At 43.1% G+C, this 27206-nt stretch overlaps 2 protein-coding genes across 18 annotated transcripts in view; both read right to left on the bottom strand.

The window, feature by feature from the left end:
- Positions 1 to 15643, bottom strand: part of HYKK (hydroxylysine kinase) — a 32415-nt gene extending 16772 nt beyond the window's left edge. For 8 of the 13 annotated variants that reach the window (XR_013395839.1, XR_003731367.2, XR_013395842.1 and 5 more), the window contains exons 1-3: positions 15369 to 15642; positions 9267 to 9608; positions 7611 to 7750 (exon numbers count right to left, since the gene is read on the bottom strand). Coding sequence is in view for 8 of the 13 variants with exons in the window: in XM_077940080.1 (XP_077796206.1) it covers positions 7611 to 7750; positions 9267 to 9603 (477 nt within the window). In the remaining 5 variants the exon portion in view is untranslated. Of the gene's footprint in view, positions 1 to 7610; positions 7751 to 9266; positions 9609 to 15099 lie in introns of all 13 variants that reach the window. The other 5 variants (XR_013395841.1, XM_028851208.2, XM_077940083.1 and 2 more) reach the window with 3 other exon arrangements.
- Positions 15644 to 21737: 6094 nt separating this feature from the next.
- IREB2 (iron responsive element binding protein 2) overlaps positions 21738 to 27206 on the bottom strand; it is a 64894-nt gene continuing 59425 nt past the window's right edge. For 3 of the 5 annotated variants that reach the window (XM_077938308.1, XM_077938307.1, XM_077938310.1), the window contains 2 exons: positions 26173 to 26358; positions 21738 to 25131 (listed from right to left, as the gene is read on the bottom strand). In XM_077938308.1, the coding sequence (XP_077794434.1) occupies positions 25021 to 25131; positions 26173 to 26358 (297 nt within the window). In that variant the 3' untranslated portion in view covers positions 21738 to 25020. 5 annotated transcript variants of the gene reach the window in all.

The following is a 27206-nucleotide window of genomic DNA, read 5'->3' as shown; positions in this document are numbered from 1 at the left end:
GTGATTGGATCATGGCGGTGGTTTCTCATGAATGGTTTAGCACCATCCTCTTAAGGCTGCTCTCATGACAGTGAGTGCATTCTCATGAAATCTGTTGTTTAAAGGTATGCAGCACCCCCGCCTTGCTCTCTCTTGCTCCTGCCCCTGCCATTTAAGACACCTGATCCCACTTTGCCTTCTGCCATGATTAGAAGCTTCCTGAGGCCTCCTCAGAAGCAGAAGCCACTATGCTTCCTGTATAGCCTGAAGAAGCATGAGCCAATTAAACCTATTTTCTTTATAGATTACCCAGTCTCATGTATTTCTTTATTACAATTCACGAATGGACTAACACACTTCCCATGGTATGTACTTTTTACCCTTATTGAGATGGCTTTGTGTTCTTCCCTTTGTGCAGTTAAAATCTGCCTCTGCCTCTCTAATAGTATCCATGCCACTGGTTCCAACTATGACCTCTGAGACCATCTGGAACAGGATTAGTCCTCCAGGTTTTTGAGGATAGCACTCCTGCTCTCTCTCTCTTCTTTCTTTTTTTTTTAAATCTGAGACAGAGTCTCACTCTGTTGCCCAGGCTGGAGTCCAGTTGTACAATCTCAGCTCACTGCAACCTTTGCCACCAAGGTTCAACTGATTCTCATGCCTCAGCCTCCCAAGTAGCTGAAATTACAAGCATGTGTCACCATGCCCAGTTAATTTTTTAGTATTTTTAGTAGAGACAGGGTTTTATCATGTTGGCCAGGCTGGTCTCGAACTCCTGGGCTCAAGTGATTCACCCACCTTGGCCTCCCAAAGTGCTAAGATTACAGGTGTGAGCCACCCGACCTGGCTTTGGAGCTTCTCTTTTTTTTTTTTTTTTTTTTTTTTGAGACGGAGTCTCACTCTATCACCCAGGCTGGAGAGCAATGGCACGATCTCAGTTCACTGCAACCTCCATCTCCCAGGCTCAAACAATTCTCCTGCCTCAGCCTCCACAATAGCTGGGATTACAGGCAACTAACTTAAAAAATTTTTTTTCAGTAGAGATGGGGTTTCACCATGTTGGCCAGGCTGGTCTCGAACCAGAGTCTTCTCTTTTGTACATTTAACATCCTGTGTGTTAAATGCCAATTGTGATCACAAAGACATTGCATAGTAAGCACTGAAAAAACACTGTTAGGAGCTGTTACTTTTGGAGACTGGGATTATAGAGGAATGGAGATGATGGTGGAGAGAAAAAAATTTTCATTTTATACCTTTCAGTACTGTTTGAAATTTTATACTGTGCATATTTATTATTTTTAAAGAAAGTAAAATAGCTGGGCATCATGGCTCATGTCTATAATCCCAACTAGTTGGGAGACTGCAGTGAGACGATCACTTGAGCTCAGGAGTTCAAGACTACCCTGGGCAACACAGTGAGATCTCATCTGAAGAAGAAGAAGAAAGAAGAAAGAAGAGGAAGAGGAGGAGGAGTAAAAAGAGAAAGAGGAAGAGGAAGAAGAGGAGGAAGAGGAAGAGGAGGAGGAAGAGGAAGAGGAGGAGGAGGAGGAAGGAAGAGGAAGGAAGAGGAAAAAAGAAGAAGAAGAAAAGTGAAATAAAATATTCTAGTTGGGTTTCCAGTGGAGCGACAGTCTACTCAGGGAAGGCTCTGAGTCAGCTTCTGAAATGATGGCACGATTGTCCCACACAGCCGTGGAACTTCTCTAGTGTGGGGTACTGGGAAGAATCCTGGGGTTGAGTCAGACAGATCTAGGTTTCAACTGGTTCTACCACTTAATATCCCAGATATTAGTTTCCTTAGATAGCAAAATCAAGCTATCAATGACCAGCTTTACAATCAATTGTGGATTCACTAAGACATGAAATGAAAACTTCATACATATAGGTGCTCAATACATGTTTGTTAAAATCGGTGTTGTCCTTGATCTGCCTGATTTCTCTGGCTTTTCTATCCACTTGGTTCCTTGCTACACCAACCTGAATTCTTGACAATTTAATCAGCACTCTTTATTAGCCTATCTTAGCCTGCCTCTTGTTATTAGGCTGGTGCAAAAGTAACTGCAGTGTTGCAATCAAAATAATGGCAAAACCACAATTACTTTTGCACCAATCGAATAACTCCCTCATTCTCTACCTCACACCTCAGCTCCCATTTCCCATGCATATTGTATTCTCTAGTACAAAGCTTTTACCACAGTCATACTCATAAGCCTGTCCTATATTTTCTTCTTTCTTATAGTTAATGAAATCTCCTGAGATTGACTTCCAGCCCATCTGTGGACCAAATGGCAACCAAATTCCAGTACTATTTGGTCCCTTCACTTGTTAACTCCTCAGTTCTGGCCCCTACAATCCCCAGAACTCCTACCTTCTTTGGATCCCACAGGCCTACCTGACCAACTGAGGGAAGCTTCAATGGCCCAACCATGTCCCCAGCAGAGCAGCCACCAGCCTCGGCCATGCCTACATGACTGAAATACCACACTTGTATATATTATCTTTCATAGACTCTACAGTTCTCATACTTACAGAAAAACTAAGAACTTAGCTCCTGCAAAGGCATGGGGTAAGCCTGGGTGAGGGGATGAGCAACAGGAATAATGCATCATAAAAATGCATGCAATGCCAAATGAAGAAGGCTTGGTTCCCTCTAGAGCTCCGTTGTCCTCTGTAAGACAACTTAAAGTAAGTTTCACAGCAGAGCAGTAGGTGGCTAAATGCACAGCAGAATTGACTCACTGTCAGCAATGATGTGGTGCTATTTCCCTCTGAAACCGTATTACTTTTTCAGAATATAGCAGGAAAAGTTGAAAGTTCAGTGGCCATAGGCATATGAATGAAGCCCACAGATAGGGCAGAAGGAAAGGTTACTGGTAAAGGAAAGCTATTATGTAGCAGACAGTCATTTAAACAGCTCAATAGTAGGTTTAAGTCTGAGGAATGTAGACAGACTTTACTGAGCACTACAATCAGTTCAAAGGTTTTTGTTTTGGGTTTTTTTGTTTGTTTGTTTGTTTTGAGACGTTGTCTCACTCTTCCACCCAGGCTGGTGTGCAGTGGTGTGATCTCGCCTCACTGCAACCCCCGCCTCCTGGGTTCAAGTGATTCTCTTTACCTTAGCCTCCCAAGTAGCTGGGACTACAGGTACCTGCCACCACGCCCGGATAATTTTTGTATTTTTAGTAGAGATGGGGTTTCATTATGTTGGCTAGGCTGGTCTGAAACTCCTGACCGCAACTGATCCACCCACCTTGGCCTCCCAAAGTGCTGGGATTATAGGCATTAGCCACCGCACCCGGCCCAGTTCAAAGGTTTTCTAAATAAAATTAATATGTGAAGAAAATTTCCTAAAAATAAATTAATTAGAACGGGCTATTTAAATCCAAATTATATTATTATGAACAAATGAACATTTTAACGAAAGTCCACAAATGAATTTGCTCAAACTTAATTGAAAACTATTTCAAGTGAAATGTTAATATGTTTACCACCCAAACCCTTGTAGAAGCTCAATAAATATGTGTTGAATAGATGAATAGAGTGCAATATAAAATGGTGATTATTGTAAGTACAGAAAAAGGTCTGTGGGTTTATAAACATATGCTGAGCACCAAGTATGCCCCTGAGGCTGTAGAATAGTGTGGCACATGGAATAAATGGTTCAGAGAATGTCATCTCTGGATGATGGAATTACCAGTAACTTAATTTTTCTTTGTATTTTTATCTAGTTTTCTTTAAATAATGGATCACACAAGGATTTTTAATCAGAAAAAAAGGTTACAATATTTCTATTTGATGATCTAAGGATAAATGAATACTACTTACACTGCAGGGGCTTCAGTTTTTTTTTTTTTTTAGACAGAGTCTCGCTCTGTCTTGCCCAGGCTGGAGTGCAGTGGTGTGATCTCGGCTCACTGCAGCCTCTGCCTTCTGGGTTCAAGTGATTCTCCTGTCTCAGCCTCCTGAGTAGCTGGGATTACAGGCACCCACCACCACACCCGGCTAATTTTTATATTTTTAGTAGATGGGGTTTCACCATGTTGGCCAGCTGGTCTCAAACTCCTGACCTCAGGTGATCCACTCGCCTTGGCCTCCCAAAGTGCTGGGATTACAGGCGTAAGCTACTGTGCCCAGCCTAGTCTTGAGTTTTTGGCCAAGAGGGGGTTTACCCTCCTGCCAGAAAAGTCAAAAACAGTGGACAAAATACATTAAACACTGGTTTTCAAGTTATTAGACATTAGGTAATGAAAAACAGTGATCCCTGAGAGAATGAAAACAAATAAGGGACCCAGGTGTGGTGGCTCACGCCTATAATCCCAGCACTTTCGGAAGCCGAGGCAGGTGGATCATTTGAGGTCAGGAGTTCAAGACCAGCCTGGCCAACATAGTGAAACCCTGTCTCTACTAACAATACCAAAAAATTAGCTGGGCAGTGGTGGCAGCTACTCAGGAGGCTGAGGCAGGAGAATCCCTTGGGCCTGTGAGGCGGAGGCTGCGGTGAGCTGAGATCGTGCCACTGCACTCTAGTCTGGGTGACAGAGTGAGACCCTGTCTCAAAAAAAAAAATAAAATAAAATAAAATAAAACACACAAGGGTAGTTTGCCCCAGCTCACTGCCTTGACAGAGAATGTGGTGCAGAGAGGGAAGACCCAGATGGAGCCCAGAGGACTCTCTGAGTTGAGGAGGTAGAGCTGAGAGTCCGGGAAGACCAAGGTAGTTTGAGTTTGCAGGACAGATGACCAGGAATGGGAGAGCTGCAGAGAGAGAGCACTCCAGGGATCTGCATTATGTTTGCCTTGAGAATTTAGCAGATTGGTGTATGACCCATGTGTAAATGTGAGGAAACTACTCAAAACTGGGGAAAGAGCTACCTGAAGGGATTAGAGGAAAGAGTACCTGGCACGCACAGGGCCAGGAAGAGTGCCTGTTCCTACCGTCCACACTGGAAAACCTCACAGTTCACAGGACACTGAAGGATTCTGATTAGTAAATTGATCCTTGGTCCCATCTATTAAGTAGTAAAAGCATGACCCAAAAGGAGCAAACTGCTTCCAAGTAATTTCACTACATCCACTCAAGGAATCCCAGTGGAAGGTAACCATAAGAAACTCAAGGAAAACTATACAAAGTCACACCTTAATCAAAATGCTCAAAACTGGAGATAAAGAGAATTTTTTTTTCTTTTTTTTTTTAAGATGAAGTCTTGCTCTGTCACCCAGATTGGAGTGCAGTGGTACAATCTTGGCTCACTGCAACCTCCACCTCCTGGGTTCAAGTAATTCTCCTGCCTCAGTCTGCAAACCACCTGGGATTATAGGCATGCACCACCATGCCCAGCTAATTTTTGTATTTTTAGTAGAGATGGAGTTTTGCCATGTGGGCCAGGCTGGTCTTGAACTTCTGACCTCAAGTGATCCGCCTGCCTCAGCCTCCCAAAGTGCTGGGATTACAGGTGTGAGCCACCCCGCCCGGCCTCAAGAGAAAGTCTTAAAAGCAGCCACATACATACAAGAGACACATTACATTAAGAGGAACGATCTGATGGCAGATTTCCTGTCAGAAATAATGCAAGCAATGGGCTGGGAGGCAGAGGTCATAGTACTGCACTCCAGCCTGGATGACAGACAGAAACTCTGTCTCAAAAAAAAAAAAAAAAAGAAAAGAAAAAATGGAAGCAAGAAGTGGAGCAATGTCTTTCTTTCTTTTTTTTTTTTTTGAGACAAGGTCTTGCTCTGTCACCCAGGCTGGAGTGCAGTGGTGTGGTAACAACTCACTGCAGCCTCAACCTCTTGGGCTCAGGTGATCCTCCCACCTCAGCCTCCCAAGTAGCTGGGACTACAAGCATGCACCACCACACCAGGATAATTTTTTGTATTTTTAGTAGACACAAGGTTTCACCATGTTGCCTAGGCTGCTCCCAAACTCCTAGCCTCAAGTGATCCTCCTGCTTTGGCCTCCCAAAGTGAAGGGATTACAGGCGTGAGTCACCGCACCTGGCCTAAACCTCTTTTCTGTATAAATTACCCAGTCTCAGGTATTTCTTTATAGCAGCACAAGAATGGCCTAATACTAAGACCAACCCCCTGGCGAGACGTGGGTAGCTCATGCCTGTCGTCCCAGCACTGGGAGGCAGAGGCGGGAAGATTGCTTGAGCTCAGGAGTTTGAGACCAGTCTGGACAACATGGCTAAACCCCATCTCTACAAAAAATACAAAAATAAATTAGATGGGTGTGGTGGCACACTCCTGTAGTCCCAGCTACCTGGGAGGCTGAGATGGGAGGACTGCTTGAGCCTGGGAAGTTGAGGCTGCATTAAGCTGTGACTGTACCATTGCACTCCAGCCTGGGAGACAGAGTGAGACCCTGTCTCAAAAAAAAAAAAAAGACCAACCCCATCTCTTCCTCCTTCTCCTCAGCCCACTCAAAGTGAGGATGACAGTGAAGACCTTTATGATGACCCATTTCTACTTAATAAATAGTAAATATATTTCCTTTGTCTTGTGATTTTTTTTAATATAAAAGGTACTCAGTCAATATTGAATAAATGAAGATGTTTTATGGGTGAGTCTAAAAGGCACCTGTCATACATTATATCGTTTCTATAGGGCAAAAACATCCTTAACATACACTATTAATCCATTTGCAACCTAGCTATTGCTTCATACGGAACTCCAGCTGATTATACTGTAACTGGATGAAATCTTCACGTTTCCATTTGTGAATATTGATTGTTTTCAGTGAGCAGCATGAAGAATATCATGAATTTCTAAAAATTTAGGTAATCTTTCCAATACACCAGTAAGATTTATTTATTTTTTAATTTAAAAAAATTGGCCGGGCGCGGTGGCTCAAGCCTGTAATCCCAGCACTTTGGGAGGCCAAGACGGGCGGATCACGAGGTCAGGAGATCGAGACCATCCTGGCTAACACGGTGAAACCCCGTCTCTACTAAAAAATACAGAACAACTAGCTGGGCGAGGTGGCGGGCGCCTGTGGTCCCAGCTACTCCGGAGGCTGAGGCAGGAGAATGGTGTAAACCCGGGAGGCGGAGCTTGCAGTGAGCTGAGATCCGGCCACTGCACTCCAGCCTGGGCGACAGAGTGAGACTCCGTCTCAAAAAAAAAAAAAAAAAAAAAAATTAAAAAAAATTAAAAAAAATTTTTTAGAGACAGCGTTGCTCTGTCGCCCAGGCTGGAGTAGTGGTGTGATCTCGGCTCACTGCAACCTCCACCTCCTGGCTCAAGCAATTCTCCTGCCTCAGTCTCCCAAGTAGCTAAGACTACAAGCACATGCCACCATGCCCTAAATTTTTGTATTTTTTAGAAGAGGCAGGGTTTCGCTATTTTGGCCAGGCTGGTCTCAAACTCCTGGCCTCAAGTTAGATCCCTCTGCCTCAGCCTCCCAAAGTGCTGGGATTACAGGCGTGGACCACCACACCCGGACTACACCAGTAAGAGTTTGGCAGAAGTTAGCCTTACTGTCATAAAATGTATGCACTCTAGGACTCCATTCCCTTCATAACATACCTTAGGTGCACCATACATAAAAAGAGAATCTGATTCTTAGTTTATTTTAAAAATAAAATAACAAACAAACGTCCCTTAGAATAAAATAAAGCCCCATATCTTACCTGCAGTGTCTTATCCAATTTGGCAGCTAGCTTTCCAATTTCATACAATAGCTGGGGGCTGATGGGAATCTCAGCTATGGGTCTTCCTGGGAGGTAAGTCAGCAGCCTCACCAAGTAGCTTTTGATTTCAGAGCCACTATCTAAATGGATGGAATAAAATATCCTTTGACTATTTTAAATATATACATTGAGAGACAGATAGATATAGATATTTAGATATAATAGAATTAGAAGCTATTATGCCTTTGCAAGTATTATTGAAAAGAACAGAAATTACAGAACAACAACAAAAATGTGCTAATCTAAAACAGCTCGGCAGGATTCTATGAGGCAGAGTTGAGTGGATGAAGCAAGAAGGTAGAATACACAAACCTTAAGAACACTGGAACTGGCCATTTACATACCAACAAAATTATAGCCCTAACTCTGCTGGCCTTAGCTCTACACAGAAATTACCTACTGTGGTAAATGAAAGCAACAACACATACCCTTTCATAAGTTCACAGTTGAAGGGAGTGAGGTACCAATAAATGACTTCCAGAATCAGGCTTCCCGCAGGACACCCTCTGTTTGCAACACAGGACAATAACTATGTCTCAGGGAACAATGGGCCTCAGGTATTTGTAGCAATGCAAATTAAGAAAGAATGGTGAACAATTAAGAGAGAAAAAGACAATCAAGATTTCGAACCTTTAAAAAAACTTGAAGAAATTGGTTTTAGCCTGCTGCTTAAAGAGCTGAATTAGGTCCATTGTTGGCATTTTAGTATTTTGAGGTGAAAAGGACTATCTCACAGATGAGGACTGGTGGTCTTAGGGATTTAAGTGGTCTATGTGTCCAAGGTTACATATACAGTAATGACAAAGCTAAAATCTAAAATTCCTGATTCCCAATATTCTTTCTACTATACTGCAGCACCAGAATTTATAGCTTCTCTAAGTAATAAAAATATTTTATTATTTTTCTGGTTAAAAAAAAAAAAAAAAAAAACCGGCCGGGCATGGTGACTCATGCCTGTAATCCCAGCACTTTGGGAAGCCAATGCAGGCAGATCACTTGAGGCCAGGAGTTCAAGACCAGCCTGGGCAACATGGCAAAACCCTGCCTCTACAAAAACACTACAGAATTAGCTGGGCGTGGTGACGCGTGCCTGTAGTCCCAGCTACTCAGCAGGCTAAAGCGGGAGGATCACCTGAGCCCAGGAGGTCAAGGCTGCAGTGAGCTGTGACTGCGCCACTGCACTCCAGTCTGGATGATAGAGTGAGACCATCTCAAAAAACAACAAACAAATAAAAATAAAAACCCAAAACCACCAACAACAAAACAAACAAACAAACAAAACAAAAAATGTTCCCCTGATTTTCACAAGTTCCCTTAGTTACTATCTGTCAGGGCCTTTCTAAACAGAAAACTTATACCACATTGGGCTCTAACCACTACTCAATCAGAGGACCAATCACCACTTTGATGATGCTGTGGCTTCTCCCAACACTGAAAAAATAACCACCTCTAAGGGCGTACTATTGAGGTTGCTAAAAAAATAACAACCACATCTACACTTGGAATTATGAACTTGCCCTTCATAGTTCTACTTGTGGTCAAAAGGCAGTGATGTGTCTGGATAGGTAATGGGTCAGCAAGTTGGTCATCTCTTACCTATAGACACGAGAGAAGCTGTGTTGTCTCCTTTAGTGCGACACACAGAGGATGTTGGAAATCCAGCTGCTTTCAGAAACATGATGATGTGATTCTGCACTTCAATCCGGTCTGGATTTTTGCTAGCCTTGGTGTTGCTTATTTTGAGGACATATTCAGTTGGGCCATCTTTGGTTTTTGAAACATAGACATGAAAGTTTTGGTCATCATAGCTAGGAAGTGGCTGGACCTTGGAAACTTTCAACCCAAACACTGACTCCGCCAATGCAGAGGCCTGTTCCTCACTGAAAGTGGGTTTGCTAAGAGCCTCTGACTGCTGATCATTTCCACTTGACATTATGTCTAGGGGAACAAAAAGTAGCAAACAGAAAGGGGACATAGGATGAATATATTTATTTAAATGATTTTTCTCAAGACAGACCAACAATGTTTTTACTGATTCTGTACTTCTTTTGATTGTTAAGTTTTACTCATAAAGTTAAAAAATATCAAATCAGTGAATAAGGTCAAGAAGTAGATGTTTTGGCAAGTGCAAACAAATTCTTATAGGACAAATTATTTTTAAACTTACCTCCCAAACACAGATCAGGAAAGCACCTTGGTATCACCTCGTCCAATCCCTCCTCCTCCCCCATTAATTTTATAGGGGAAATTTTGGTTCTGAGAGGTTAAGTGACTTGCCCAAAGTTACATATTAAGTAAGAATTCAGCTCTCGGGCTGGACCTGGTGGCTGAAGGCTATAATCCCAGCACTTTGGGAGGCAGAGGCAGGCAGATCACCTGAGCTCAGGAGTTTGAGACCAGCCTGGCCAACATGGTGAAACCCCATCTCTACTAATAACACAAAAATCGGCCGGGCGTCGTGGTGGGCGCCTGTAATCCCAACTACTCAGGAGGCTGAGGCAGGAGAATCACTTGAACGTGGGAGGTCAAGTCCGCAGTGAGCCAAGATTGCACCACTACACACCAGCCTGGGCAACAGGGCGAGACTCCATCTCAAAAAAAAAAAGAGAATTCAGCTCTCCAGACTTCTAATCCATGATGATGTCCTTTTGACTATATTCCTACCATCTTAGGTTTAACAATAAATTCAAATACAGTGATCTTTTATAGTCACAGTTTTGCTAAATTATAAGGATCATCATTTAATTTATTATGCATATTTCAAATAGAAAAACATAGACTGATGAGCTAAGTATTGTGTGAGTCACTAGAGGAGATAGGGCCAGAGAGCCAAAGAAAACCCTGTATTAACTGTAAGTATTAACCTGAAATGACTGAATCAACACTGAAGTGACTGAGATTACCTTAAATTGTAAAGAATATGTTTTCCACTGCTGAGAGGAATAGCGGCTTAAAATTAAAATTAAGGTCAATTGCAAAAAATAAAGTTACATTTGAGTTTGTGACCTATAAAATTAATATCTGCCAAAACTGTGACAGAAGCTGAGAGGGAGAGAAATTACTACAGCCTAAGGGAAGACATTCTTGAGAAGATAGATTTGAACTTTTACTTTTAAAGATAGAGATGGGGGTCTCACTTTGTTGCCCAGGTTGGTCTCAAACTCCTGGCCCCAAGTGATCCTCCCACTTACACCTCCCAAAGTTCTGGGATTACAGGGTGAGCCACTGGACCCGGCCGGAATTGATTTTTTTTTTTTTTTTTTTTTTTTTTTGAGACAGGGTCTTGCTCTATCACCCAGGCTAGAGTGCAACAGCGTGATTACAACTCACTGTAGCTTCAACCACCAAGCTCAGTGATCCTGAACCTCAGCCTCCTATGAACCTCTGCCTCCTGGGTGGCTAGGACTACAGAAGCCACCATATCAGGCTAATTTTTTGTATTTTTTACAGAGACAGGTTTTCACCATGTTGGACAGGCTGGTCTTTAATTTCTGGGCTTAAGTGATCTGCCTGCCTCAGTTTTGTAATCCCAAAGTGCTGGGATTACAGGCATGAGCACTATGCTGGGCCTTGAATTTTTAAGTATGATTTGGATACATGGGGGAGGCAGGAGACTGTTTTCTTTTACTTGGTAATTCCACCCTCTGCTACTCATAGCTGGTATATTTCCTGAGCATCTAGCTACATATGAAAGACAATGTAGGGCTTCTGAACATCCTTCAGGAACCAAATATTTAAGGTTGTTACGATCTCATGTTGTTTTCCCAAAATAGTTTTATTCTAATCCTTCTTTCATACTAAGTTGTAAATAATTGATAACATCGTGAGAGTGAGCTGAATTTTAGGGTATGTTTTGATTGCTGTTCAGGGGATACAGTATTATATAAAAACAATCATATGGGCTGGGCACAGTGGCTCCTACCTGTAATCCCAGCCAGAACTTTGGGAGGCCAAGGTGGGAGAATCACTCAAGGCCAGGAGTTCGAAACTAGTCAGGGCAACATAATGAGACCCCCTTCTCTATTGAAAAAAAATAAAGAATCTCATGAACAGTTAGCTTTTCTGGAAAGTGGAAGATGTGTTGCTTCTGACAGGGAAGGGGCATGAGATAACTTTCTGAAAGGCAAGTGTTCTACATCTTGATTAGTCTTTGGTTACATGGCTTACATTTGTCAAAACTTAAAACCTAAGTAAACTAGTAAGATCTGTGAATATCACTGAATGTAAAATTTACCTTTAAAAAAGAAAGAGCCCTTCTGAGAAACTGGCTAGGAAAAGGGAGGTGGATCTTAGGACTTTCTTGGAACTCCAAAAATCAGACCATATGCCTGTTAATGCCTAATTTACTTGGCTCTGTCACAGCAAAAACCCACCTAACTCCAGTGAGGGAAAGGGGATAACATTCAGGAAGACACACCAGAAATCTCCTATATGACCCCCTCCCTGCCTCAATCCCAGGACTATAGCCTGATGACTCAAGTTAAAATAAGGGTAGGTAGAGACAGTGGCTGACGCCTATAATCCCAGCACTTTGGGAGGCTGAGGTGGGTGGATCACCTGAGGTCAGGAGTTCAAGACCAGCCTGGCCAACATGATGAAACCCCATCTCTACTAAAAATAAAAAATATATAAAAATAAAATAAAAATCAGCTGGGTGTGGTGGCTGGCGCCTATAATCCCAGCTACTCAGGAGGCTGAGGCAGGAGAATCACTGGAACCCAGAGGGGTGGAGGTTGCAGTGAGATGAGACCGCATCACTTCACTCCAGCCTAAGGGAAAGAGCAAAACTCTGTCAAAAAGAAAGAAAAGAAAAGAGAGAAGAGAAAGAGAAAGAAGAAAGAAAAGAAAAAGGAGGAAGGAAGGAAGGAAGGAAGGAAGGAAGGAAGGAAGGAAGGAAGGAAGGGAGGAAGGGAGGGAGGGAGGGAGGGAGGGAGGGAGGGAGGGAAAGGTAAACCTCAAACACTAACCACCCCCTACCCCCCTCCATGGCCTTCCCTGATCCTCCTACCCAAAGTGATTGCTCCAGCCTCTTAACTTGCATAGCTTGTGCCACTGGTCGGTTTCCATCACCTGTTACTGCAAGTTAATGCATTCTTGACAATCATGTTTCCTGTTTACTTTCTAACCAGGCATTTGCTTTCAGAAGCAAGTTAGGCCATTCAGATTTTGTTCACTGAAAATATTGTGACAAAGCCTAAATGGAGTTTCAAAACAATCTTTGCACTTGAAACTTCTGGGAACCAACACATCCTGTCACCCTGTATTTAGGCTTAAAACTTTACAAGGAATTTTAACATTCCTTCTGGAGATAGGTAAACTGGTATAAGGTAAGTATTCAAAATGTAATATGAACTGAAGCATTAACTCCAAGATGAACTCCTGGAGTCATTTTCAACTCCCAAAGTGTGAGAGATGTCAGAACAATTCTGAATTTGAAATGAATGATAAGTTCCTAAAGTTGGAAGGAACCTTAGAGGAAACTGGTGAAGGCCAATCTCCTTTCTAGTCCAGATGTTCCCATACAATCTTTGACTTGTTAAGCTCCTTTTAGGAGAGCCCTGTTTTCCATAGCCATATAAAGCAAGGTTGTTAGCTCTGGCCATCCAAAGCGACTGATATAATAAAAAGTTGTGCTGGGAGAAATAGGACATATTTTAGTCCCAGCTCTGCTACCTAACCTCTGAAACTCTGGACTAGTCATGTTCTCCTCTAAAACAGAGTTGGACTAGATTATTACTAAAAGTCTCCTCTAGCTCTAGTATTCTTTTTTTTTTTTTTTTGAGACGGAGTCCTGCTCTGTTGCCCATGCTGGAGTGCAGTGGTACAATCTGGGCTCACTGCAAGCTCTGCCTCCCGGGTTCACGCCATTCTCCTGCCTCAGCCTCCCGAGTATCTGGAACTACAGGCGCCCACCACCACACCCGGCTAATTTTTTGTATTTTTAGTACAGATGGGGTTTCACTGTGTTAGCCAGGATGGTCTTGATCTCCTGACCTCGTGATCCACTCGACTTGGCCTCCCAAAGTGCTGGGATTATAGGCGTGAGCCATGGCGCCCGGCCCTAGATCTAGTATTCTATGCCGCTAAAGTTCTTTTAAGTTTGCCTTTTTTCTTTATACAAGGGCTCCAAATCATAGAACTAATGGCACAGATCAACTCCTGAAAGTAAAGAAAAACAAAGAAAAAAATACGTTTATCAGACATGTCCATCTTAATCAAATGTCTCCTATGTATGGAGAGGAATTCTCTTTTTTTTGAGACAAGGTCTCACCCTGTCACCCAGTCTGGAGTAGTGGTGCAATCACTGCTTACTGCAGCTTCCAACTCCTGGGCTCAAGGGATCCTCCCACCTGAGCTTCCCAAGTAGCTGGGACTGTAGGCAGGTGCCACCACGCCTGGGTTTTTTTTTGTTTTTTTGTTTTTGTTTTTGTTTTTTGTTTTTGTTTTTTTGTTTTTTTTTACTTTTTGTAAAGACAGGGCCCCACTATGTTGCCCAGATTGATCTCGAACTTCTGGGCTCAAGCAATCCTCCTACCCTGGTCTCCCAAAGTGCTGGGATTACAGGTGCAAGCCATCATGCCTGTCTTTTTAATTTAATTTTATTATTTTTATTTTTTTAGAGACAGTGTCTCGCTATGTTGCCCACTCACACATTTTTAAAAATTATTAACTTTTTTTCCAACTTCATTCAAAAGGAGAGGAGGAATTCAGGTACTATATGTTGTTGCTCTATATATCCGGCCAACAGTATTTTAGCTTCTGAAAAAGCCCGCAGGAAGCAAGTGTGATTTCCAACTCCAGGATCTGCGCCAGACTCTCACCACCTTTGTCCTACAGCCAGCGGGGGCTGGACCTTAAGCTCTGTACTTTGTGCAAAGTATACCAGACAAGAAACTGGAGTCATTATTGATTCTTTCCTGTCCCTCACTCCCAACGTGTAACAAAGTCTAGTAAATTCAACCTTAGCATGTCTTCCAACTCTACCTTTCTTCTCCTACATTCCTTTTTGCTGCGTCCTTCCAAGGGATTATACCCAGTCAATGTCTGTATTCTCAGCCCCTAGGCTAGTCCCTTATTTAATACTAAACGGTGAACCAAGGGTGACCTTCACTCCACAGACCCATGGGGCAGTTCACACCCAAGGGGATCATGAAACAGAAAGGTGGGGAATCTAGCATCTGTAGTTTTTCAAAGACAACAATACACTACTAGGTGCTTTTAAGGGTCTTCCTGGTGGGTGAAGGGGAAAGAGTGGTGGGTGAGCGGGCTGTGGAGGGGCTGCTGAACCAAGAGGCAGGAAAAGAGAGGAGGAGGGCGCACGAGTCAGGTTCGCAGCGTTATCAGTGAGGTCCAGTGGAGCTCAGAGACTGCTCCCAGTAGACACCTGCCAGGCGCCGGCACAGTCCTCGGCCAGCGACCCCACACAGACCTGGGAGGGCTGCCCTCGACAGCTTCTCGGGTGCCACGCTTTCATTCTGGGGGCCCAGCTCAGCCCTCCTAGGTTACAGGTGAGGTCCGGGGAGAAGGGTGACTTGCCCATCACGCACGCAGCGAGCTGAGGGTAGCGCGGACTGGAGGAGCCTGAGGCGTAGGACTCGCAGCTCCACACTCGCAGCGAGACTCCCTGCCCTCGGTGACGCCCCCGACTCCCGCAGCGGGGACGCGGGGCTCGTCTCTGCTTTCCCCTCCTTGGCTCACCCGCAGCGACCCGACGTCCTGGGGTGGATCCCGCTCTCCAGCAGCCGGGTATTGTGGCCTCGGCCGGGCACTGTGGCCAGGAGGTACACCAGGGTCCGCAGGGTCCGCAGAGGCCGCAGCCCCCGCGCCCCTCCTCCAAGCCCCGCGAGTCCTGACTTCTGATTGGCTCCCCCTCGTCCCTCGCCGCCCAGTCAGCGCAGACTATTGGAAGGCGGGGCGAGGCCGGGAGACCGGGATTTTTTTCCTGGCCCCGCCTAGGAGGCTGCTACAGAACAGAACAGAAATTCAGAGATCCGACTTCCGTTGACTTTCTGCAACTCTGCCCCGCCTTCTCACAGTGAGTATCCCAGTCAGAATTCGGCTACATTTTCATGAATCGGACTCCTTATTCCTGATTGGCTCTCCGGGTTGCCGCCCCACCCCGAGTGGGCAGGCTTTCGGCTCTTGAGTGGCACCTCCGAGTTCCCCAGGGTCCAGGTTGTCGTGGCTGTAACCCTGACGGCTCCTCACCCGCATCCACGTTTTTGTTTCCTAGCCTTCCCTCCTTCTGTTGGAGGCACGTATCCTGGAAGTGATACGTTTAGAAAACGTGGCCCCAGGGAGACGACCCTAGACCAGCCCCAGGAACTGCAAGAGTCCTGTTTGGAAGGCCTGAGTAAGGCCTGGCTGCGTTCCGCCGGGAGATGCTGGAATGTTAGAACCCGAACAGTTTAGGCAGGGCGCAGGTGGCTCACGCCTGTAATCCCAGCAATTTGGGAGGCCGAGGCGGGAGGATCACCTGAGGTCAGGAGCTCGAGACCAGCCTGGCCAACATGTGAAACCCCCTCTCTACTAAAAATACAAAAATTAGACTCGGGGGTAGGTATGCCTGCAGCTGCAGAAAGATGTATGGGAACAGACACACAACTCTCCCTCCCAGATAAGCGCAACAAAGAGATGCAGAAGCAATCCAAGCCTCTGATAAACTCTCCCACCCCGAATCCTTAAAAACTTACTTAGTCTGTAAGAGTGTGCCTCTGACCTAACTTGGGCAGACGCCCCTGTCAAGTTTGTTTTCTCTAAAATAAACCTCTCATGATCTTAACTGTCAAGGGCATGAGGCACTGATAAATAGCTTGATGCCCTTCTCCAGCCAAGCAGGACTTCTCGGGTAAGTCAGCACTCTTATCTACTGTAGGCTACTGGAAGAGAGTCATGGGCACTGGTCCACTCATGCCTGCAACTTGGTCTCTATTTTGTTTTTGCCAAGGCACATCCATCCTGCTTTCTGTCAGGATATAACACACTCGGATTATCTATAGTCACCCTGATTAACTTGGATGATTCTCAAACCCCTATCAACCACCTACTGAGGGAGGCTTCTTCTCCTGCTTTAGATATGGTTCTTACCTGCTTCACTTCCTTTTTTTTTTTTTTTTTAGACAGAGTCTCGCTCTGTCACCCAGGCTGGAGTGCAGTGGCCGGATCTCAGCTCACTGCAAGCTCCGCCTCCCGGGTTCACGCCATTCTCGCCTCAGCCTCCGCAGTAGCTGGGACTACAGGCGCCCGCCACCACGCCCGGCTAGTTTTTTGTATTTTTTTAGTAGAGACGGGGTTTCACCGTGTTAGCCAGGATGGTCTCGATCTCCTGACCTCGTGATCCTCCCGTCTCGGCCTCCCAAAGTGCTGGAATTACAGGCTTGAGCCACCGTGCCCGGCACCTGCTTCACTTCTAATCTCCAAAAGGCAGGGCTGTTTTTCACAACCCCAGGGGAACATAATTAATATCTCATTCCTTTAGATTGTCAGAGTAATTTTGATTTGGATTTTTCTGTAACCAGAATTGGAATCCTACTGGCTCCCTTAGGCCCCTCTGCATGCCTTTTCCCTTGAGTGGCTTCTGAGTTATTTCCACCTGACATTATTCCAGCTATATTGGTATTTTTCTACTTCTCTTGGGATGAGGGAATGGGAATTAAGATTGAATCTGTAAATTGTGAGAATTGGAGGCAGGGCTACTGGATCCACAACTGCCTCTTTGGTATGTGCCTGTTTCCACTCTGTGAATTCTTTTGAAATATTGTATTTGGTAGGGTGCAGTGGCTCACGCCTGTAATCCGAGCATTTGGGGAGGCTGATGGAGGTGGATTACTTGAGTTCAGGAGTTTGAGACCCGCCTGGACAACATGGTGAAACCCCATCTCTACTAAAAAGACAAAAATTAGCCGTGCATGGTGGCAGACCCCTGTAATCCCAGCTCCTAGGAGGCTGAGGTAGGAGAATCGCTTGAACCTGGGAGGTGGAGTTTGCAGTGAGCCGAGATTGCACCACTGCACTCCAGCCTGGACAACAGAGCAAGACTCCGTCTCAAAAAAGAAAAAAAAAAATGTACTTTGGAAATTGCCTTTTTCACTTTAAGTGACCATTTCCTTGTTTTAAAGAATATCCTCATACATAAATCTTTCGTGCACTTTATGTGTTTAAACTGCTCAGCATCATATTACTAGGAATAAGATAATAAACACTTTTAAGGCCTTTTTATTTATTTATTTTGAGACAGGGTCTCAATCTGTTGCTCAGGAGTGCAGTGGCACTATCTCAGCTCACTGCAGCCTCTGCCTCCTGTGCTCAAGGGATCCGCCTGCCTCAGCCTCCCGAGTAGCTGGGACTATAGGCGCGCATCACTACGCCCCGCTCCTTTTTTGTAGAGACGGGTTTCGCCATGTTTCCCAGGCTGGTCTTGAACTCCTGGGTTAAGCAATCCTCCCACCTCAGCCTAGCAAAGTGTTGGGATTACGGGCGTGAGCCACTGCACCCGGTCTAAGCCTCTTAATACATGTTGCCAAATCATGTTTTCCTCTCAATAATGCCAACATTGGATATCGTGATTTTTTTTTTTTTTTTTTTTTTTTACGGAGACGGAGTCTTGCACTGTTGCCAAGGCTGGAGTGCAGTGGCGCCATCTTGGCTCACTGCAAGCTCCGTCTCCCGGGTTTACGCCATTCTCCTGCCTCTCAGCCTCCTGAGTAGCTGGGACTACAGGCGCCCGCCACCACACCCGGCTAATTTTTTGTACTTTTTTTTTTTTTTTTTTTTTTTAAGTAGAGACGGGGTTTCACGGTGTTAGCCAGGATGGTCTCAATCTCCTGACCTCGTGATCTGCCCGCCTTGGCCTCCCAAAGTGCTGGGATTACAGGCGTGAGCCACCGCGCCTGGCTGGATATCATGATTTTTTAAAGTTCCACCAACGTAAGACAAGATGTGTTGTCTTTTTTTTTTTTTTGAGACGGAGTTTTGCTCTGTCACCCAGCCTGGAGTACAATGGTGTGGTCCCAGCTCACTGCAACCACCACCTCCTGGGTTCAAGCGATTCTCCCGCCTCAGCCTCCCAAGTAGCTAGGACTACAGGCACATGCCACCATACCCAGCTAATTTTTGTATTTTTAGTAGATACGGGGTTTCACTATGTTGGCCAGGCTGGTCTCGAACTGACCTCGTGATCCGCCTGCCTCGGCATCCCAAAGTGCTGAGATTACAGGCGTGAGCCACCGTGCCTGGCCAGATATCTCATTTTAAGCCGGGCGTGATGTTGCAAGTCTATAGTCCCAGCTACTCCAGGAGGCTTAGGCAGGAAAAGTGCTTGAGCCCTGGAGTTCGAGGTCAGCCTGGGCCACATAGTGAGACTGGTTTCTAGGGGTGAAAAAAATGTCATGTCGTTGTATTAATGTTTCTTCAGTTGGCTACTGGAGCAGTTTTACGTAGTGGCTCTCAAACATAGCTCAGTGGCTGGTCATGGTGGCTCATGCCTGTAATCCCAGCAGTCTGGGAGGCTGAGGTGGGAGAACTGATTGAGGCCAGGCTTTTTTTGTTTTGTTTTTAAAAAGAGCTCAGTGATAAAAAAAAAAAAAAAAAAAAAAAAAAAACTGGAGTGAAACAAAATGAACAATTTGCAGTGAGAGTATAGACATGATGTTACATTATAAAACAATGTCCCATAAAATATCCCAGCAGTTTTATGATACTTCCTTTATATATTACAAGTTGTTTAAAATGCTCAAAATTGGCTTTAGTCTCCACAGTGGGCTACAGCTAAAGCAGCGCTTAGAGGAAAATTTAAATATTTACATTTACATTGGAGGAAAAGTGTTAACAAAGCTGGGGGAAAGGAGGAAATTAAATAAGTAACAGGAAACACTTAAGAGCAGAAACCAATAAAAGACAACAAACCGGGCACGGTGGCTCATGCCTGTAATCCTAGCACTTTGGGAGGCTGCGGCAGGCTGATCACGTGAGGTCAGGAGTTTGCGACCAGCCTGGCCAACAGGGGGAAACCCCGTCTCTACCAAAAATATAAAACAAATTAGCTGGGCATGGTGGCACATGCCTGTAATCCCAGCTACTCGGGAGGCTGAGGCAGGAGAATTGCTTGAACCCGGGAGGTGGAGGTTGCGTTAAGCCGAGATCGTGCCACTGCACTTCAGACTGGGCAACAGAGCCAGACTCCGTCTCAAAAAAAAAAAAAAAAACAAAAAACAAAACCCAAAACCAAACAAAAAACCAGAAAACAATGTAAAAAATTGGCTCTTTAAAAAATTAATTCAATTTCTAACCCCTTAGAAAGACTGATCAAGGAAAAAAAAGAAAACACAAATTACCAATATTGGTAATAAAAAGGGACCCTGCCACAGACCATACAGATATTAATAGATGGAAAATATTGAAAAAAAAATGCTTTAAAATTCAGTACTACCACCACGTAAACACAACATTCACAGTGACAACACACTTATTTAAGAGACAGGATCTTGCTCTCACCCAGGCTGGAGTGCAGTGGCATAAATCATAGCTCGCTGCTGCCTCAACCTAGGCTCAAGCAATCCTCCTGCCTCAGCCTCCTAAGTAGCTGGGACTACAGGTGCACACCACCACACCAAGCTAATTGTTATTATTAAGAGACAGGGCCTTGCTATGTTGCCCAGGGTGGGGTCAAATTCCTGACTTCAAGTGATCCTCCTGCCTCCTGCCTTGGCCTCCCAAAGTGTTGGAATTATAGATGTGAACCACCTCGCCTGGCCCACACTTGTCGTTATACAAGCAAATTTTGTGAGAATTATTTGCTTTTGCAATAAATGCATTTTTCAAGTATACAACACAGGTTTATAACATACATCAAATCAAAATGGTAAAGCTGAAGCTACTTTGTAATTAAAAAGCAAAATTAGCATCAAGTGAAAACTGTAAACCAACTAAATGCTACACTGATGAAGCTGGAAATTTCCTCCCAGGCGGATATTCAAACTATCAGCTTGTGCCTATGTTGGTATTAGCCTTTGTAATGCAAAATTCTTAGAATACTAAATTGGAATCCTTAGAAAATTCCAATAAAGTGCCAATTGTGGTTTATGATTACTGAATTCTAATAAATAAACCTTACTCATTTAGGTTGCTAATAGTGGGAAGAAAGGATACATCTTTTTGAATCAATGTTCCCGCCTAAATCTCATGTGGGATTGTAATCCCCAGTGTTGGAGGTGGGGCCTGGTGGGAGGTGACTGGATTATGGGGGCAGTTTCTTATGGTTTAACACCATCCCCCTTGGTGCTGTCCCTATAGTGAGTTCTCCTGACATCTGGTTGTTTAAAAGTGTGTGGAACCTCCCCTGTCCCTCTCTTCCTCCTGCTCTGGCCATGTGAAGTGCTTGCTCCCACTTAATCTTCCACCGTGATTGTAAATTTCCTGAGGCCTCCCCAGAAGCCGAGCAGATGCCAGCATCATGCTTCCTGTACATCCTGCAGAACCATGAGCCAATTAAACCTCTTTTTAAAATAAATTACCCAGTCTCAGGCATTTCTTTATACAATGCGAGAACAAATACACCTGGGATCCTGGCTCCCAGCTTCCAGTGACTTGCTTCATGAACATTAATGAACAGGCAGCACAGAGAGCAGGCATCCTCCTGCCCTGCGCTGCTCCTGTAGCACAGAGGCACAGGAACACATAGCATCTGGATGGCAGCACATTTCGTTTTTTTTTTTTTTTTCTGAGACGGAGTCCCGCTCTGTTGCCGAGGCTGGAGTGCTGTGGCGCAATTTCCGCTCACTGCAAACTCTGCCTCCCAGGTTTACGCCATTCTCCTGCCTCAGCCTCCCAAGTAGCTGGGACTACAGGTACCTGCCACGATGTCCGGCTAATTTTATTTTTAGTAGAGACTGGGTTTCACCATGTTGGCCAGGATGGTCTTGATCTCCTGACCTTGTGATCTGCCCACCTTGGCCTCCCAAAGTGCTGGGATTACACGCATGAGCTACTGTGCCCAGCCGGATGGCAGCACATTTCCTACATCATTTTGTTTTATTTCCAACTACTACAAAATAGAACAAGAATCAAATGTGATAATACAATTTTCTTTATTAAAAATAATTTACAGCATCAGTAACATATACACAATTGTCATCAACTGAACTTCGCCTCCAATATATTTTTATACAATACTTAACATTATTGAACTTAAAACTGTTACACTGTTTTGTTGGCTTTAAATAATAGACAATGATTTTTGTCTATTACTTAGTGATAGACAAAGTGATTACTTTGTCTGTTACTTAAGTGAGATTATGTTTTCATAGCCACATATTATGTGTAAAATTGATAGAAACATCAGCAATATCACCCTTTAGGGGAAAAAAACACTGAAAAAGCCAAAGTCCACCCTCTTCTTCTCTCTTATTACTCCAATCAAACTAAGATAGGGTAAACATCCAGTATCTTAGTATCTTCTCCTAAACCTAAAGACAAAAGAAAGATGTCTTCTATTCAACCACAGAAAAATGTCAAATAATTTCTCCTCATCCTCTCATTCATCACTGTGAAAGCAAATGAACACAACCTTGTTACCATATATGCAGGCAACTATGATTCTGACTTAGGTCCTAGCTTTACTTTCCTTTAGTACAACTGTTGTTTGATTACCAATGAAAACCTGAGCACTCTGGCTAGAGGGATACTAGTACCTTCTTTCAAATGTCAGCATGGAGATAAAATAGTGACAACTGTCATCTTAGATACTTTTTAGATATAATAATGGCAATTCAGTGGCTGGATGACATTTTCATTGATTCCATTGTATAAGAGTAGCAAAACCCTAAAATATGAAAATGGCAATGACATGTAGCATAATGTTTTTAAAGTATTAAAAAAACCCTGCTGTTGGTAATGACCTTTGAAATTGTACTTTAAGCTTACAACACTGATTTGCTTTTCTTGTGTGTCTGACATTACACTTCCTTATTTTTTTTGGTAACACAAAATTATCCAGGTATAGTCAAAAAAGAAGATATAGACAATAAAAACAGATGCCACATTTTGCAAACACAGCATTTGGCTAGAGGCAGAATTATAAGGTATACATATTAAAACATACATCCACGACTCTCCTCCTCAATTTGGAACCATGTTTATCAAGTTTTTACTTCATTGTATATAAGCCAAAAAATTAAGAGAACCTTGATTTGTTCCTGAAATACAAGATTTGCTTGTATTATTACTGGACTAGGTAGACTGGATATGTGAATGTTTAATTCATAGTTAGCTAGCTTTACCATCATCTCCTGAATCAGCTGCTGAGGATGCCTGTGCCTCCGCCCATAACTATATATAGAGTATGCTTTCAGAACAATATAGGCCGGGTGCGGTGGCTCACAACTGTAATCCCAGCACTTTGGGAGGTTGAGGTGGGTGGATCACGAGGTCAAGAGATTCAGATCATCTGGCCAACATGGTGAAACCCCGTCTCTACTAAAACTACAAAAATTAGCTGGGCGTGGTAGCGCATGCTTGTAGTCCCAGCTACTCAGGAGGCTGAGGCAGAAGAATCACTTGAACCCGGGAGGCGGAGGTTGCAGTGAGCCAAGATCATGCCATTGCACTCCAGCCTGGTGACAGAGCAAGACTCCGTCTCAAAAAACAAAAAACAAAACAAAACAGATTTGTTTCCTGCTGCACAATCTGGAATTACCATTTCTTCAGAGCACATACAGGCATTTCATCATTCAACTTGTAATTTCTCCTAACTCATGTTTTCATGTAAATTAAAAACACATGCACTGACAAATAAATATACAGTATATATCAAGAACACAATATAATTTGAAAGTGTCGAAGAAAATACTTATACAAAATTTAAATAAGGAAATCATTTTGTCAAACTCTAGTCCGTCTTATTGTCTAAACACATATTTGCAAAATATTTTCAAAAGATTGTATGATTATGTGCAAAGTTCTCAGTGGTCTTCATCCACTGGTTTGGTAGTTTCAGCATTTTGCTTAAAACAAGTAATTATTTATGCAATGTGAACTAATTCTGAATTGCAGTAACTAAGTAAGTCATAGAAAGATCTCTATGTGAAAAAAAAATCACTACAATTAACCTTTAGCCTGCTAAATTTCTTAATTAAGAAATTGTATAGAACCTTCTATAATTAATTTTCCAACCTTTTTTTAAAAAATTGCCAAACATCTTGTTGACAGAACATTTGATGTGATGGGCAGACATGCATATTGAGGATACATAGTACTCAGCAACAACTTAAGTGTTTTATCCTTACAGTCAGCTTTGGTTAAAACATAACAAAATTAATAGAATCATGCATCGCAGGTGATAAATGATTCAAAATGACAGGAAATCAATTTAATGAAGAAATAGCAACATTTAAAAAATGCATAGGGTTGAGTACCCGTATAATTGAGGGTGGATAATTTAAATGTCTAGAAGAAATCAGTTCAGAGTTTAATGATTAAATAACATTCTTTTTAGCAAGTATGAGTGTGAAATTTTGGTTAATGACACCGAAAATATTAGGTTATAGGAAGTTACAGTATTACATAAGGTGAGCAAAAAAATCTAATCCAATTAATATAATGCCATCGGGGGCTTGTCAGATAGTCACAGTGGCAAACTGCTGAAACATTAAAGGCTGCGTCATATGTGATATGTATTTCCACTGCTAATACATGGTGCCACACAATCAGTTGTATTTTGCCATGGTCCATCTTCGTATGTGGAGGGAACCTTGGCTGGACTGGACAGAATGATTGTGACCTGGGGCAGGTTCTATCCCTTGAAGTTAGACTAAGGATAAACCTGATTATATGACAAACTAAGAATGCCAAATGTGTCCAGCTCAATTCTGAAGAGCAATTAATATACTTAAAAGGTCCACTTATAAATGAGATTCCAATGACCACAATTTTAGAGTCTAATCTGGCTTCTTGTATTTCAATCTGCTACTCTTAAACCAACAAACAGTAGTACACAGTTTTATTGGTGCAAAACTAAACAACTCCAGGAAGGTTACTCATATAAGAATCTTCAACACAAATTCTGCCTTTATTTACAAAATGGTCTGATAAAATATCGCCCCCCCCATACTTACAGGTCTCTTCCACAACACACTTCACACGTTGATTTTAGCAATGTTAATAGCACCATTCGTATATTATTTAAAATCAAGAAGATTTCATTTCAGTTACTATGTTGATTCATCATCATTTACATCCATGGATGAGATAAGTGAGTATACTGGGACTATCTGCAGCTCCATGGTAAGGATTCCTGGGTCCAGCACAAAAGGCTTTGCAGTTATCAGTTATGAAAGGTATCCATGGTAAGTAGATACTATGAGAATTTTCGTGCCACAAAGTTTAATAATCCTCCATGTTTGTACAATGTTATTTCCACATCATCTTCAAACGAAGCAATCACGCTGAATACTTTTCCAGTGCTTGTCTTTAAAGAAACAAAAACATCTCATGTGAGCAAGTAAATCTTCCAGCTGCTACTTGGTGGTTAAGACCATCTGTCTTCATATTTAATGACTATACTTGCCACATATTCTGTCTGATTTATCCTGGTTCTAATTTCTTATATTCTGATTGCCTGAAACTTTTCTGCTGCTTGAAAAACACCTGAGGGCCGGGCGCGGTGGCTCAAGCCTGTAATCCCAGCACTTTGGGAGGCCGAGGCGGGTGGATCACGAGGTCAGGAGATCGAGACTATCCTGGCTAACACGGTGAAACCCCGTCTCTACTAAAAATACAAAAAAATTAGCCGGGCGTGGTAGCGGGCGCCTGTAGTCCCAGCTACTTGGGAGGCTGAGTCGGGAGAATGGCGTGAACCCAGGGGGCGGAGCTTGCAGTGAGCCGAGATCGCGCCACTGCACTCCAGCCTGGGAGACACAGCGAGACTCCGTCTCAAAAAAAAAAAAAAAAAAAAAAAGAAAAACACCTGAGATACCTGATCATGGGCTTCATAGCTAAGTAGAAAAATAGCTACATTTAGATTTTGACTTATTAATTGGGGAAGTTATACTCACTATTCATATTCATTTTACACCAAATATTCATTGCATGTAATCAATAACTCCTACTCTTTCCCCTTTTTTCTTAGTTGTAAAGTCTGTTTTGCTCTAACTTTGAACGTTCAACTTTGCCCTCTCTTTGGAGTGGTATGTATGCCTCCGTCAAAATTAGATCGGGACAGCAAAAAAATGACCACCATGAAAAGGAAACTGGCACTTGTTAAGTGGAAGTCAAGATTCCCCTCCATGTGTTCTTTTTTCTGGTATAAGCATCCAGTTCTTTCCACTTTTCCTCAGAGAACTTGAACTATTAACATAGCTAGATTTAAGTATGGCGGAGGGAGTCATCTTAATGCATGGCAACTTAACATGCATTAAGGGACTTCACTATATAATTTACAGCAATTGATTCGTATTCAATTCATAAACATTTGAGTGCATAATCATATATTTGAAAATTTTAGAGATACCTGTATATTCAATGTAATTCCAGGAGACAGTTCTTCAGGAAATGTTAAAGAAAATGTTTCTCTACCGGAGAGGCCCAAGGAATCTGCATTTTCTCCTGGAAGGAACTGAAGTGGAGCTATGCCAATTCCAATCAAATGATCTTTGTGTATTTTTTCATAACTTTCGGCCAAAACAGCTTTCACACCCTGTAATAAATGTGCATTTTATTTCCTCCAATCACTTCTGAAAGTTATTTACTGAGCATTTAAAGGGGGTAAAAATCTACTTTGGCCTTTCTCTAAATATTTTTAGTCTAATACCTCATACTGCATCAATATTCTATCAAAGTATTTACAGAAACTTTTTATAGATTATTTTTCTGAATTTTTATGGAGCTCCCTAAATTATTCTGGCTCCCCTTCTGCTGCTCTAGGGTTAAGTACTGCCGCTGCCTACCACATCATAAGAGTTCTATAAATGGGCTGGTTCCTTTGACCCCAAAGTAGGGCTCAGAAGGATTTCTATTTAAACATGACAGATCTAATATATGTGTTCAACACTCTTGAAATGCCACTAAAATAAAGGAATAAAGAAGGTATATGGGGCCAGACACAGTGGCTTATATGCTTATAATCCCAGTACGTTGGAGGCTGAGGCAGAAGGATTATTTGAGAATGGGAGTTTGAGACCAGCCTAGGCAATATAGAGAGACCCTGTCTCTACAAAAAAAATAAAAAATAAAATAAAAAATAACAAGAACAGGCTGGATGCAGTGGTTCATGCCTATAATCCCAGCACTATGGGAGGCCGAGGTGGGCGGATCTCTTGAGGTCAGGAGTTTGAGACTAGCCTGGCCAACATGGTGAAACTCCATCTCTACCAAAAACAGAAAAATTAGCTGGGCATGGTGGTATACCTGTAATCTCAGCTACTAAGGAGGCTGAGGCAGGAGAATCACTTGAGGTTGGTAAACGGAGGTTGCAGGGAGATCACGCCACTGCATTCCAGCCTGGGCAAGAGAGTGAGACTCTGTCTCCAAAAAATATAAGTAACA

This window comes from Macaca mulatta, chromosome 7, assembly GCF_049350105.2.
Source record: "Macaca mulatta isolate MMU2019108-1 chromosome 7, T2T-MMU8v2.0, whole genome shotgun sequence".
In the NCBI taxonomy this organism is placed as follows: Eukaryota; Metazoa; Chordata; class Mammalia; order Primates; family Cercopithecidae; genus Macaca; species Macaca mulatta.
The sequence above is the reverse complement of the archived record's forward strand: the minus strand, read 5'-3'. Positions and strand labels throughout refer to the sequence as shown.